The sequence below is a fragment of the Schistocerca piceifrons genome, chromosome 1 (assembly GCF_021461385.2).
Source record: "Schistocerca piceifrons isolate TAMUIC-IGC-003096 chromosome 1, iqSchPice1.1, whole genome shotgun sequence".
In the NCBI taxonomy this organism is placed as follows: domain Eukaryota; kingdom Metazoa; phylum Arthropoda; class Insecta; order Orthoptera; family Acrididae; genus Schistocerca; species Schistocerca piceifrons.
Genome location: NC_060138.1, coordinates 1057918018 through 1057934315, shown reverse-complemented (window position 1 = coordinate 1057934315; position 16298 = coordinate 1057918018). Strand labels below are relative to the sequence as shown.

Sequence of the window (16298 nt, the reverse complement as noted above, 5' to 3'; positions counted from 1 at the left end):
ACACCCGACAACCCAAGATGTTATCCGAACTTCGTTATACTGTTTTGAATCATGTATAAGACTATATTAATGCTGATTAGTGTGTTAAACACAACACGCAAATATAAGATATAAGTGAAAGAAGAAACGTAATTAGTGTGAACTGTATCAATAATAATACTGTGCGCAGGCGTGAAATTGAAAAACTATCCGAAATTAGGTGGACAGTTGAAAATGTGTGCCCCGACCGGGTCTCGGACCCGGGGTCTCCTGCTTACATGGCAGACGCTCTATCCTTTTTTTTTCGTTTTGTTCGATACAGTTCTTTGCGTTTGGTCTGGGTGGACGTCACAAGACATCCGTTCAAGTTGATCGTTGATTCCTGACTCAATTCTTTTATTACAGAGAGCACGCAGCCCTCTGACCGAACACGCTGAGTTACCGTGCCGGTAAATAGTGAAGGAGACATGTCCGAAAGAACAGATACCATCTTCGTATATGTGTAATTAAGGCTCGCCGGCCATTTGACCATCTTCTTCTGTGCAGATGCACAAACAGTGCCCGAACTCTTACGGGAATCGGCAGTAAAGCCGCGAGTAGTGAGTATAATGGGCCGGGAGGCGTGCCAGAGATATAAGTCTCTGTAGTCGTGGGGTTGGGCGGCCACCCCTCATGACAGATGTCGGACGGTAAAAGGCTGGGCAGACAGGTAAAATAGGACAGGCAGCTAATTGTGGCGGAACTAACATTAGGCTTTAATGTTGGGCAGAGTACAAGTGTGTCTGAACACACAGCGCGCGAACAATCCTAACGATAGGTCTACGCAGCCGACGATCCATGCATGTGCAATGTTAACACCACGACATCGGCAACTACGAGTGAAATGGGCAAACGACCATCGGCGCTGGACGTTCGAGCAGTGGCAGAGCTTTGCATGGGGTGGTGAATCTCGATACCTTCTTCATCAAGCCGGCGGGAGGGCACGAATCCGTCGTCTCCGCTGGCGTCTGTGGCCGAGTGGTTCTAGGCGCTTCAGTCCGGAACCGCGCTGCTGCTACGGTCGCAGGTTCAAATCCTTCCTCGGGCATGGATGTGTGTAATGTCCTTAGGTTAGTTAGGTTTAAGTAGTTCTAAGTCTAGGGGACTGATGACCTCAGATGTTAAGTGCGATAGAGCTTAGGGCCATTTGAACCATTTTGAACCTACGTCTCCCAGGGGAACAGCTCTTTGAGGCCTGTATTGCAGGACGGAGACCAGCTGGCAGCGGTTACATTATGTTCTGGGGAACTTTCATGTGGGCATCCATGGGTCCAGTGGAGCTCGTGCAAGGTATCATGACGGCTAAGAAGTATCGTACACTGGTTGCAGACCATGTACACCCTTTCATGACAATCACGTTTTCCGATGGCAGCGGCATTTGTCACCAAGACCATGCGCCACGTCACAAGGCCAGGAGTGTGATGGAGTGGTTCGAGGAACACAGTAGCGAGTTCCAATTGCCGTGCTGGTCCCCCAATTCGCCAGATCTGAACCCGGTCATACACATCGGGGATTTGACTGAAAGTGGCGTTAGAGTTAATCGGCCCCCTCCAGGAATTTACGGGAATTGGGTGACTTGTGTGTGCAGTTGTGGTGCCAACTCCCTCCAGTGACCTAGCAAGTCCTCGTTGCCTCCATGCTACGACGCGTCGTCGTTGTTATCAAAGGTGGACATACCGGCCTTAGGTAGGTGTCATAACGTTCTGGCTGATCAGTGTATGAGGAACAATAGTGGACCTAAGATTGTGAAAATACAATACACAAACAGTTAAAATATGAGGGCATACAGAGCAAAGAAGTTCACACCTTTCATTGAAACATGGCTCACATGACATCACTTCATTACATCACCTGACCACTGCGGCGATATTGACGGCATCCGGCCATAAGGCTAAATGAAAATAAATTTGTCAGAACACGAAAGTTGCGGCCCTCATGCAAAGGGATAAGTTCTAGGAAAGAAGAACTGTTACTGAGGTTCGTAGCAGCAGTTTCCGACAGGTTCGCGAAAACCATGCCAGCAAATGAATATAACCACGTTGATTACAAGGGGACAAGCAAATAGAGAACTGCGGTGCTACTGTACTGAGTTTTCGGAACTATCCATCAACACAAATGACTGTTTGCACTGTTTTTTATCAATGTGTCCTGATAACATGGTGCTGGGACCTCAAGACCGTTGTGCGTCACACACGCACTCTTGTTTTGTAGCAACGCTAAAGCGTCTGCTTGGGTCTTCCACCAACACCCGACATCACTGCCTGGAGGTGGCGAGTAGTACTTCGTCGGAATATTGCCCAGTTTTAGTGAGACCACTCTATAAAACACAAGAACTTAGTGGCAACAGTACATAGTAGGGAAGTCCCGACATTTGAATTTTGCGCGCAAATGGTTACGAGTACACTGAAATACCACCGGGTGTATCCTCATACATCGTTCCTGATTCGGTGAGGTAAGAAATGACGATATGAGTGGTTTGGTTATTTGTTGGTGAGCATATTTCCATTGCAGTGTTTCAGTGTTTTGGATTTTTCGAAGGCTGACGCGAAAGAGCAGCTTGTTGTTTTAATCTTACGAAACCGCTGCTTCTATGCACCAATGTTAAAGCAAGCGTTTGGAGACAACGCTTTAGTTTAGACATAAACTTACGACTGGTGTAAGACTTCCGAAATAGGCGAACATCAACCGATGACGATGTCCTGTCTCGTCGGTCGTCAACTCGGGTCACACCAGAAAATGTTCAGTAAGTGAGGGATCTGATTCTGCAAAATCGCAAACAGACTATCCAAGACCTCTACCACACCTTGCGAACAAGCTATGTTCCATGTGAACGTATTCTGTCAGGAGAACTGAGCATGAGAAGGACTGTGGTGAAATCTGTGCCACGACTACCTCAAGACGATCAGAAGCACCATCGCGTGGAAGTCTGCAAGGAACGCCAACAACTGTTTCAAGGCGATGCAAACTTTCTTTCAAAGGTCGTCAATGATGACGAAAGTCTATTTTATGGCTGTGACCCTGACATTAAGCAGTAATCGTCGCAATGGAAGAGTCCTTCTCTACTTCGGCCACAAAGACAAGTGAATAGTAACACTAAGTTCTTGGTGATCCGTCGTTTTTTCTTAACATTGTCGGATTGTTCAAAAGGAGTTTATTCCTTCTGGTCAGACGCTGAATAAAAAGTTGTATTCCGATGTTCTAAGGCGTTTTCGGAAGGTCACAAGAGAAAATCTACCGAAGTGGCGTACGGACTTCTGGCTACTCAATCATGCCAATATTCAGAAATTTTTGACTAAAAAAAAAAAAAAAGACAGTTGTTTCTCATCCGCCATACTTACAAGACTTACCTCCATGTGTCTTCTTCTTCCCCAAGATTAAAATCAAGCTGAGGGGGCGAAGATTTGATACAGTGGTTGCTTTTCATGTGCAATCGGAAACGGCAGTAAATATCCTTAAAAAATCAAAATGGCCGAAAATCTGGGATCGGTACGTTCGTTCACGAGGGGACTACTTTGAAGGTGATGGTTCAGTATAATATCTAGGTAAAATTAAATAGTTTTAGTTGATACATTGCTCGAACTTTTCGATAGCACCTCGTATTTTTGTCAAGAAAATTTGCTGTACCTGCAGTGAAAGCGAGGAAGAAGAGGGCGAAGATGGCTGTGTACTTGGCGATGTCGCGCGTCATCTTGCCGACGGAGACGAGCAGTGGGCCCAGGTGGTAGTTGAGCTGGAAGAGCAGCAGCAGACGGCCGAACGCCATGATGGTGCCGATGGCGAAGAGCCCCTCGGCCACCAGCGTGGGGTCCAGGTAGTGCCAGTACGCGCGCTCCAGCGTCTCCTGGTCCGAGGCCTGGACGTCCAGTAGCGCGCACAGCCACGACGTGAATGTCGCCACGAACAGCAGGTGCGTCACCACGTCGTACCTGTGCGCACGACACGCCGTCAGGCCAAAAATTGCTGCTGGGCTGTTCATCTAACGTTTAGCTTACTTCGGGTACATTCGATGCGGGCGTTATCGCATTTTCAGGCATGGTCAGACATCGAGATATTTCATATTCAGTCGTGAGTAGTACAGCCTGTTAGTGGTAACGTCTGTGAGGGGCGTCCAATAAGTAATGCATTTTTTTCTGAAAGCGGATTGGTTTTATTCAGGATTTCAGTACTGTTGAGTGGTAATTAAGATAGGTAAATAAATTAGTGAAATCAATGTGAAGTGAAGCAGAAATTAGAAAATAAATGAAAAACTTAGTTTAGTTTAGAAGAATTACACACTGGCAAACAGCAGGCAGAGCAGCAGTGACAGAAGAGCCAAAGGCCGTGAAGTCAGCACGTTCAGGAGAAGTCATCGCCCTCCCCACATAAGTGGACGCTGTCGATTCAGCCGTCAGGGCATCGCCCGACCGGCTCACGTGTTTCTCAATTAGGCCCTCGCCTACATTCCAAGAGCCAATGACCGACATTAAGAAGATTCTTCGATAAGCTTTTCAACGTGACAGAAGAGGCAATGACCGTGAAGTTGTTCACCTGCAGTGAACTGAAGTAAATAAATACGCGAGACGCAGTGGGCCCGAGAGTAGTTTTCAGTTCAATTCCAGTACAGTTCAGTCGGTGCTGAAGACCGTCGTACAGGAAGAGACTACATCGTACACAGAAGCACCAAGTCCGCCGCTGTAATGGAATAGCAAGCAGCAGCCTCGCCGCCAGAAGACAGAAGTTAGAAGGTATTTGAAGACTGATTTTTACATACTCGGGTGACTCGTGAGGACGGGAAGGAGACGGCCTCACATCAGCAGTCACCTGTGAGCTGGGATGAAGATCTGACAGCTGAAGACTGGCAAGCAGGAGTCCATTGTTCGAGTCCGGGACACTGGCCTTCCCCCGCTGCGTCGCGCCGCTGGCCGACGCACAACACACGCGGCCGCATAGAGAAGGAAACACTGGGACGCCACATCCAAGGTATCACCATCCGATTCACGACTTAGTTCTCAATAATTAAGCGGGCCACTTCACTACGCGCGTCTCCAGTCAACTGGGCGTCTCGGCGACACGAGATACACACCGCCAGGCGTAATCAGACACCGCCGCTGCCGCAGCAAGAAGGCTTCGCAGACGACACAGCTGCCGCTCTCCCAGCCAGAACAGTCCAGTAAGGAAACAGTTGTACAAAACTTTCAATAAAAGTTATCTTATGTAAAAATGCTGTTTCATCCTACCTCATACCCGAACCAAGGAAGAACCCATCCTGCCCACATGTTGTTAAGAGAGAAAAAGTAATTTATTTAGTGTTTTTCGCCCTGACATAATGCTTTAGAATCAAATGCCCTTTGCAGCAATGCTCATCCTGACAAATGACTAGCATCAAAAAAGAAAACTCAGTTACAGTACGTCGTATTACTAGCTACAAAACCCTATTTCTCAACATAATCTCCGTTCAGTGCAACGGCCTACGCCACCTTACTAGGAAGGCCTATATGCCTGTATGGTACTACTCTACTGGTCGACGCCCGAGCCAACATCTTGCAGCATCAACAACTTCCCCATCATCCATATACTGTTTCCTGCTGAGTGCATCCTTCATTGGGCCAAACAGATAGAAGTCGGAAGGTGCGAGGTCTGGGCTGTAGGGTGGACGAGAAAGCATATTCTACTAAAGATTTGTAACCTCCTCTCGGGTGTGCAGACTTGTCCGAAGCCTTGCGTTGTCATGGAGAAGCAGATGTTCGTTTGCATTTTTGTGGCGATGAACACGCTGAAGTTATTCCCTCAATTTCCCGACGGTAGCACAATAAATTTCAGGGTTGCTCCTTGGGGGAGGATATCTAACAAAATAACTCCTTCAGAGTCACAGAAGTCTGTCGCCAAGACTTAACTGGCTGAACGTGGGACTTTGAATTTTTTCATTGGAGAAGTACTGGTGTGGTACCACTCCATGGATTGCCGTTTTATTTCTGGTTCGAAGTGATGAACCTCTGTTTCATCACCTGTGACAATGTTCGAAAAAAATTATCACACCCAACCTTGTAACGACAAGCAGTTTCACACAGATGGTCCTTGGTTGCTCTGTAGGGTCTTCTGTTAGGCAGCGAGGAATCCAGAGGCTACACACCTTTGCGTATATCAACTGGTGGACGAGTGTGTCAGCACTGTCAACAGAAACGTCCAGTTTAGCAGCGTAGTGTTTGTGATCCGTTCCAACATGCAGGAGTCCCAAGTGTGGGTAGCCGGGAGGTCGGACAGGTTGTGGTGATAACAGACGCCTCGTCCAACGACTCACAGTAATGTTTTTTACTGCCAGGTGTCCGTAGACATTCTCCAAGCGCCTATGAATATCTGCAGTCCTCTGGTTTTCCGCAAAAAGAAACTCTTTGACGAACGAATCTCCGTTACAGACACCATTTTGAAGGCTACGTATAGCGCTGCCACCAATCGGAACTTGATGGAACTAAAGGGGCTCAAGCGGGAATATTCCACGACGTCTCACAACAACTTCCGTATTTTTTCAAGCGGTACTGGCCAAGAATAAAAGTTTATTGCATTACTTATTGAACGCCCCACGTTTAACAAAATATACCGAACTAAAATCCCCTTAATTGCACTTAGCTCATTATTTCAGATGAGCTCAGGTTTCTTTACAAAGCTTTGAACTGTGAGCATAATTTATTTGTTGTTGTTGTGGTCTTCAGTCCAGAGACTGGTTTGATGCAGCTCTCCATGCTACTAAATGGCTCTGAGCACTATGGGTCTTAACTGCTGTGGTCACTAGTCCCCTAGAACTCAGAACTACTTAAAACTAACAAACCTAAGGACATCACACACACCCATGCCCGAGGCAGTATTCGAACCTGCGACCGTAGCGGTCACGCGACTCCAGACTGTAGTGCCTCGAACCGCACGGCCACTTCGGCCGGCTCCATGCTACTCTATCCTGTGCGAGCTTCTTCATCTCCCAGTACCTATTGCAACCTACATCCTTCTGAACCTGTTTAGTGTATTCATCTCTTGGTCTCCCTCTACGATTTTTACCCTCCACGCTGCCCTCCAATACTAAATTGGTGATCCCTTGATGCCTCAGACAATGTCCTACAACCGATCCCTTCTTCTAGTCAAGTTGTGCCACAAAATTCTCTTCTCCCCAATCCTCTTCGGTACCTCCTCATTAGTTATGTGATCTACCCATCTAATCTTCAGCATTCTTCTGTAGCACCACATTTCGAAAGCTTCTATTCTCTTCTTGTATAAACTAATTATCGTCCACGTTTCACTTCCATACATGGCTACACTCCATACAAATACTTTCAGAAATGAATTCCTGACACTTAAGCCTATAGTCGATGTTAACAAATTTCTCTTCTTCAGAAACGCTTTCCTTACCATTGCGAGCCTACATTTTATATCCTCTATACTTCGACCATCATTTGTTATTTTGCTCCCCAAATGGCATAACCCATTTACTAATTTAAGGGTCTCATTTCCTAATCTAATTCCCTCAACATCACCGGATTTAATTCGACTACATTCCATTATCCTCGTTTTGCTTATGTTGATGTTCATCTTATATCCTCCTTTCAAGACACTGTCCATTCCATTCAACTGCTCTTCCAAGTCCTTTGCTGTCTCTGACAGAATTACAATGTCATCGGCGAACCTCAAAGTTTTAATTTCTTCTCCATGGATTTTAATACCTACTCCGAATTTTTCTTTTGTTTTCTTTACTGCTTGCTCAATATACAGATTGAATAACATCGGGGAGAGGCTACAACCCTGTCTCACTCCCTTCACAACCGCTGCTTCCCTTGCATGTCCCTCGACTCTTATAACTGCCATCTGCTTTCTGTACAAATTGTAAATAGCCTTTCGCTCCCTGTATTTTACCCCTGCCACCTTCAGAATTTGAAAGAGAGTATTCCAGTCAACGTTGTCAAAAGTTTTCTCTAAGTCTACAAATGCTAGAAACGTAGGTTTGCCTTTCCTTAATCTACCTTCTAAGATAAGTCGTGGGGTCAGTATTGCCTCACGTGTTCCAACGTTTCTACGGAATCCAAACTGATCTTCCCTGAGGTCGGCTTCTACCAGTTTTTCCATTCATCTGTAAAGAATTCGTGTTAATATTTTGCTGCCGTAGCTTATTAAACTGATAGTTCGGTAATTTTCACATATGTCAACACCTGCTTTCTTTGAGATTGTAATTATTATATTCTTCTTGAAGTCTGAGGGTATTTCGCCTGTCTCATACATTTTGCTCTCCAGATGGTAGAGTTTTGTCAGGGCTGGCTCTCCCAAGGCTATCAGTAGTTCTAATGGAATATTGTCTACTCCCGGGGACTTGTTTCGACTCAGGTCTTTCAGTGCTCTGTCATACTCTTCACGCAGTATAGTATCTCCCATTTCATCTTCATCTACATCCTCTTCCATTTCCATAATATTGTCCTCAAGTACATTGCCCTTGTATAGACCCTCTATACACTCCTTCCACTTTTCTGCTTTCCCTTCTTTGCTTACAACTGGGTTTCCATTTCAGCTCTTGATATTCATACAGGTGGTTCTCTTTTCTCCAAAGGTCTCTTTAATTTTCCTGTAGGCAGTATCTATCTTACCCCTAGTGAGATAAGCGTCTACATCCTTACATTTGTCCTCTAGCCATCCCTGCTTAGCCATTTTGCATTTCCTGTCGATCTCATTTTTTAGACGTTCGTATTCCTTTTTGCCTGCTTCATTTACTGCATTTTTGTATCAATTAAATTCAATATTTCCTCTGTTACCCAAGGATTTCTACTAGCCCTCGTCTATTTACCTACTTGATCCTCCGCTGCCTTCACTATTTCATCTCTCAAAGCTACCCATTGTTCTTCTACTGTATTTCTTTCCCCTATTCTTGTCAATCTGTAACAACACCAACGCTATACTATTGTACATATAATAATTTTTTCTTCTGATTTTCGATAAATTAGTGTAATCGATATTCTGATTTCATTTCTTTTCTTTTCATGTCATTGTGTTGAGGAAACCATAAACAACTTTCGATGTGAATATTAATGTTTATGTCAAATTGCAAGCAATATTATAACAAAATTGAAATGTAAGAAATGTTGAAACTGTTGTAAGATGTTAAAGTTGTACTTGTGCGTCTGGTCCATACGTAGGCAATGTATTAGGATATGTAGAATGCAAAACCTCGTGTGAATACCCTGTCTGTAGGGGAGCGGTAAAAGGTGGATGGCAGGCGAGCGCGGGAAAATGCACACGGGCGCGGCACGGCATAACGGGCTCAGCAGTAGTAGTCGGAGTTGGGCATCGGTCTGAGTAACACGTTCTGGATCGAGGAGGCTCTCCTGGAAAACGTGATTTCGTTGAGCCTCGGATGTGCCGTTTCCGACGCCTATACAGCATGGCAGTATTCCATTGGCACTAAATGGAAAAATATTGCGACGCTATGAAGAAGTAAAGTGCCGATACATCAAGAGCCATAGCTGTGCTTGTATGTGTGCTCTGTGCCTCGCCATCTCGCCGCCCGCCAACCGCCACATCGATACGAACAGGTTGAAACTTTTAGTACTGTATTCGTATGGACCAGTGTTACTTTTGTTCCTTACTGTTCAATAACAACTTAACTTTCACCAGAACTGTCCTATCATTTAATTATCCTAATCACTAACCTAGACAGGGTCCTTTCCACATGTTGTACAATCCGAGTGTCCCGAGATGAAGGGTTAAAGTTTATGTTAATAATAATTACCTGTAGACCTATCTGTGTTAGAATGATGTTTAAAGAACTTTGTTGTTAATGAATAATAGGTAAATAATATAGGTCTGACAAAGTTAGAAGATAATGTTGAAATTGGTTTAGTAATGAAGGCTAATTAATTTGAGACGAAAATAATGGTAGTTAAATGAGCAAGAAATAAGACAAAAAGAGTAGTAACTCATATACTGGAAATCTTGAGTGCTTAACGATTTCGATAATCAAAAATTTCAGTACAGTGATCATAACAGTTTCAGGGTCCCTCCCCCCCTTTTTCTTTTCTATTCATTTAAATTCAGAAGTGTACTGAATTGATTTGACCAGCAAAGTTAAAGTCAATATAAAACCAAAATTTATTAGTGTTTTACCTTTTTCAAAATTGACATTGTATGTGTGTTTCGAAAGTGCTATTTCTAGGGTAACCTATGCCCGATTTTAATCAGATCAATAGACAGTGCGAAGTTTGTAGTAAACATTATAGTGTATTGTTGTGTATTTATGGCTTGTCCATATTAGTACAGAAAGTGAAATTATTAGTTCAGTAGATTTCCTGGTTCTAAAATTTGTCATAGTATGCAGTGTTGTTACGTGTTGTTTGGTATGAACGTACATCAACTTGTACTGGGAAGAAACTCAGTTAATGCCTAATCAGGCTGGCGACCGTATTATTAACAATTTGGTAGCATCTGCTGTGTTGTTTCTTGTCCATCCTAACGTGTAGTTGCACTTCAGACTTGCTTGGCGTATCATTGTTGTTACTGAGTGGGTGAAAGTCTGATTTTGCCTCCATTCAGGTACACGCGGTCAACATATATACCAAAATTCTTTCTTATAAGGTGAAGCCCGTCAACTTACTATAGTACAGGCTTTAATAAGTATCGGGCGCAGTAGCGTAGTGTTACAAATCGTTTGCTAATGCTCTCCCTGAAACTCTCTACAACCTCTGGTTCTGTCAATTTATCCAGGTGTCATCTCCTTAAATTCACCATTTTTTGCAGTTTCTTAAGTTTTAATCTACTTTAAATGAGACACTTAAAGTAGTAAAGGAGTTTTGCTATTTGGGGAGAAAAATAACTGATGATGGTCGAAGTAGAGAGGATATAAAATGTAGACTGGCAATGGGAAGGAAAGCGTTTCTGAAGAAGAGAAATTTGTTAACATCGAGTATAGATTAAAGTGTGAGGAAGTCGTTTCTGAAAGTATTTGTATGGAGTGTAGCCATGTATGGAAGTGAAACATGGACGATAAATAGTTTGGACGAGAAGAGAATAGAAGCTTTCGAAATGTGGTGCTACAGAAGAATGCTGAAGATTAGATGGGTAGATCACATAACTAATGAGGAGGTGTCGAAGAGGATTGGGGAGAAGAGAATTTTGTGGTACAACTTAACTAGAAGAAGGGATCGGTTGGTAGGACATGTTCTGAGGCATCAAGGGATCACCAATTTAGTATTGGAGGGCAGTGTGGAGGGTAAAAATCGTAGAGGGAGACCAAGAGTTGAACACACGAAGCAGATTCAGAAGGATGTAGGTTGCAGTAAGTACTGGGAGATGAAGAAGCTTGCACAGGATAGAGTAGCACGGAGAGCTGTATCAAACCAGTCTCAGGACTGAAGACCACAACAACAACAACAATCTGCAGTTAATAACCAATAGCTTGTGATCAGAGTCCATATCTGCCCCTGGAAATGTCTTACAATTTAAAACCTGGTTCCTAAATCTCTGTCTTACCATTATATACTTTATCTGAAACCTTCCAGTATCTCCAGGCCTCTTCCATGTATACAACCTTTTTTTATGATTCTTGACCCAAGTGTTAGCTATGATTAAGTTATTCTCTGTGCAAAATTCTACCAGGCGGCTTACTCTTTCATGTATTCCCCCATTCCATATTCACCTACAACCTTTTCTTCTCTTCCTTTTCCTAGTATCGAATTCCAGTCGCCCATGACCATTAGATTTTCTTCTCCCTTCACTATCTGAGTAATTTCTTTTGTCTGATCATACATTTCGCCAATCTCTTCATCGGCAGAGCTAGTTGGCATATAAACTGTGGTAGGAGTGGGCTTCGTGTCTATCTTGGCCACAATAATGCGTTCACTATGCTGGTTGTAGTAGCTTAGCCACACTCCTATTTTTTATTCATTATTAAACCTTCTCCTGCCTTACCCCTATTTGATTTTTTATTTATAACCCTGTATTCTCCTGACCAAAAGCCTTGTTGCTCCTGCCACCGAACTTCACTAATTCCCACTATATCTAACTTTAACCTATTCATTTCCCTTTTTAAATTTTCTAACCTACCTGCCCGATTAAAGGATCTGACATTACACGCTCCGACCCGTAGGACGCCAATTTTCTTTCTCCTGATAACAACGTCCTCTTGAGAGTAGTCCCCGCCCTGAGATCTGAATGGGGGACTACTTTACCTCCGGAATATTTCACCTAAGAAGACGCCATCATCACTTAAGCAAACAGTAAAGCTGCATGCTCTCGGGAAAAATTACGGCTGTAGTTTCCCCTTGCTTTCAGCCATTCGCAGTACCAGCACAGCAAGGCCATTATGGTTAGTGTTACAAGGCCATATCAGTCAATCATCCAGACTGTTGCCCCTGCAACTACTGAAAAGGCTGCTGCCCCTTCCTCAGGAACCACACGTTTGTCTGGCCTCTGAACACATACCCCTCCGCTGTGGTTGCACCTACGGTACGGCTACCTGTATCACTGAGGCACGCAAACCTCCCCACCAACGGCAAGGTCCATGGCTCATAGGGGAGGGGGATGAGATCATTTATTTATAGAACAGATAATATTTTTTGACAAATAGATGATCCAGTAACGTTATGTTACTAATTTGATAAAAATGTCCCTTCATGAGAGATTTAATGGCTGTTTGTAGGCACACAAGTAGTCGTAACGTCCTTCCTCGTTCGCTGTTCATCGAAGTACTGTATCGTTATTTTACTGGGAAAACGTTACCACTGGTTCTACACATTTAGGGATAATATCTACTAGGCGTAGCTGCACGAATTTGTAACATGTCTTAGGCTGAACTAGTAATGATTTCATTTCTTTTGAGAGTAGCTCTCCAAAAGTTGCTTTTGTGATTGGATATTTTCTCTGACATAAAGCACCACATCTTAACGCGAATTTAGCTGCTCGTAGAAAAATATTTAAATTGTAACGTAGCTGATATGCAGTAAGGCAAGCTATTTCGTTATTCTCATATTTGATTATGTAATTTGGGTGAACATTGCCCAAAATTTTGCCGTCTTTTCATTACAGTGAATTCGCACAAGCAATAAAAATGGAAATGTGTAACTTCGAACCCTGCACTTCAGTATATGACTCCGCTCTCCTAACCATTGCGCCACGCGAGACAGAGGTAAGAGCAGTTTCCCTGAATGCCTAATTTCATATGCTAGTCGAAGGTAATTTGGTGGCCTTTATCTGCGTTCTAAAACGTGCAAAATTGTAATTTCAAATTGCAAAAGACAAATATGAACTTTGCACAAAGAACTAGTTGTTAATATTAGTCTTTCATTCTTAGTTAAGCCTGATCGGTATAAACGCATAAAAAGCTTTTATAGCGTTTGTGCTTCATATTTGTTGCTATCCAAATGCTGTCGCTGTAGTTCATCCAAATGCTGTCGCTTCAGTTCGAACATTCAGTCAGGTCCTTAGGTCCTTAATCTGTGTCATAAAGTAAGAAATCTTTGGCCCAGTGGGGCATAGGTGAATACAGAGTGATGCATCAGATATTTCGCTTATTCTGAACCAATGACACTCTTCCTCTGTCTGACGGCACGCCATGCTTCAGTTTGTATGCTGTCATTGCCAAATGGTCCGATTTTTCTGCCATTTTGTCTACAGTGGCCCAGTTTTTTTGCTGTTGAGTGTATCTAAACCAAATAAAGTGTTTATTGCGTAGAAGCGAGCAGTGGTAGTGAAATCTTAAGGATCTTGGAATCGTTCACTTAATTTCTGATACATTTGTTCTCCAATGGTCCTTCTTTTGCTGACTGTAAGAATCAATTACAGCTGAACTGTTATTAATACAGTCTCAATACAAGACAAAAAAATTAAAAATTGTTCTCATGCAGACTTTGCCTCCTAGTGAATGGTACAGAACTGAGTTACACAATTTGATGGAAAAATTTGCAAGAAGGTCATGTCTAACATAAAGAAAGAAAAGAAACTGGGAATCCTTACAAATCCTAAAGAATTAGTTGGGCAGTCAAAGATCAACTAGTTCAAACAAATTTCGGGCTTACAGCCAGTCGTTGTTCAATACCTCACACGACATTTCAACTGGGTACCTGCCAATCATCTTCAGGTAAGCCGTCGCAGACTGGCGGAAACGTTTTTTTTTTCCTTTATTGTTATTTGAACACCTTTACAAAAGGTGGGCTGGCAGCAGCATCCTACGCCGCTCTTCAGCCACAGGTTGACAATGAAAAAATATAAAGAAGACACAGAAAAGACTGGACAAAGTGGCGGACAAAAAACAGTAGACACACAAAACAAAAAACACAAAGCCATTCACACTTGACGAAATACACACTAAAAACTGTTGGCACGGCGCACAGACACTGACAACTTCGACGGCACAGGTGAACAGAGGAGCGTGACGGCAAAGAACACTAAACACAAACATGATGGCACACACACGAGAAACTGATGCCGATGATCTCCGGCGTGCGAATGTCCACGTAACATGTGCGATTCCGGGGACCTGCCAAGAGGGGAAGAGGGGGGTGGGGGAGGGAGAGTGGGAGAGCAAAGATGCCAATGGCAGAGGAGATGGTAGGAGGAATGGAGGTATGGGGGTAGGGGAAGCCTGGGGGAGAAGTGGGGAGAAAGGGAGGAGGGAGGGAAGGGGGAGAGAAGGGAGAGAGGGTGCCCATAGGAACAAACACAGGAAGAGGGAGGGAGGATAAAAGTTGGTAGGAGTGGTAGATGGAGGGGAGGAGGGCAGCATCAGGGAGGGGGAGCTGGCGGAAGTCACCTTGGGAGAGGGTATGGAGAGTGGAGAGATGGAGAGCAGGTGGGACATGGAAATACAGGCGCGGCAGCCGACGGGGGCGGGAGAGGATGTGAGAGACAAGCGGGTGAGGGGGATCTAGTTTACGGGAGGTGTAAAGGATCCGTATCCGTTCGAGGAAAAGGAGGAGGTCGAGGCGCGGAATAAGGTCGTACAGGAGGGGAGGGGAGACGGATGCGATAGGCGAGGCGAAGACGGAAACGTCCTCCGTTCCGCAATATATCGCGCGCTGCAACTATTCTGCGCATGCGCCGAAAACTTGATAGATGGACCACACTGCCCGCCGGCAGCGCCCTCACTGGTGGAATAGCGGAACTCAGTCGCCGTCTACGTTGCTGTTTGCCGCGGCCATCGGCGCATTCCGTCGTCTTCGATTTGAGCAAATCGTGGAGATGATGGGGTTCCATGCACTGTCCAGCTGGTAGCTGCTGTCACGGTTCAACAGATTTTCTGCCAGGCGTATTTCTATGGATTCTTTAATAATGGAATCCCAGAAAGACGTTGCTGTGGACAAAATCATTGTTTTCTCAGACTCCATTAAATGTCCAGTGGAAATACAATTCACAAAGATCAACTAGGTTTATTGGCACCCAACGTTTACAGCATCAATCGCGAGTGTGGCATGCAGTACATCGGCCAGACGCAGCTATGTATTTTGGAGGACTCTTTAGAACACATGTGGTGAGTTCGACTCAACCAAACCGACAAATCTTCAATGGCAGAGCGCGGCACCATTGAAGAACACATGTTCGTTTTTGAACAGAGAGAGATGTTGTGCCACGTCTAAGGGTTCAAGGATTCGATCGTCAAAGTGACTGTTGAAATAATATGAGGGAAGATTGAAAATTAATGCACAATAATTTTTTTACGAAAAAATTTAATAGGTAACAAAACAAAAATATCACAAATAAACTTTCGAATTTTACCTACTTTTCTACGCAGTCACCAACGTTCTCACCACACTTCTCTCTTCGTGGTACCAGTTTCAAAATGCCCCATTCATAGATGTCTGTTTGGCTAGAGTATAGTTATAGGGGATTGCTGATTTCACTTCCGTATTTGCCGCAAAACGTTGGCCGGTCAGGAATTTCTTCATGGGACGAAACAGATGAACGTCTGGCATTGCAAGTTCCGAACTGTACGGCAGATGCTGGAGCACCTCCCACCCAAACAGCAGGAGCAGCAACACGGGGGCGAGCACTGTCATGACGAAGTCTGACACCGTCAGGAATAATTTGTGGCTTTTGTCACTAAGGGCAACAAGTAACTTAACCAAAATTTTAATGTAGCCTGAAGCATTCGCAATGGTCCCTTGTTCAGCAATGTTCACTAATAACACACTTAGAATGTCCCAGAACACTGTCACAGGCACTTTCCTAGCAGACTGAGTCACTCTGAAGTTTTCTGTTACTGGGGAACCACCATGTTTCCATTCCGTAGAGGCATTCTTGGTTTCTGGCGTGCAGTGAAACGCCCACGACTCATCACCAGTGAC

At 44.2% G+C, this 16298-nt stretch overlaps 1 protein-coding gene across 1 annotated transcript in view; it reads right to left on the bottom strand.

Moving 5' to 3' along the window:
* Positions 1-16298, bottom strand: part of LOC124777518 (short transient receptor potential channel 4-like) — a 268299-nt gene that overhangs the window by 102192 nt on the left and 149809 nt on the right. The window contains exon 8 of the mRNA XM_047252967.1: positions 3643-3944. Coding sequence (XP_047108923.1) covers positions 3643-3944 — 302 coding nt within the window. The remainder of the gene's footprint in view (positions 1-3642; positions 3945-16298) is intronic.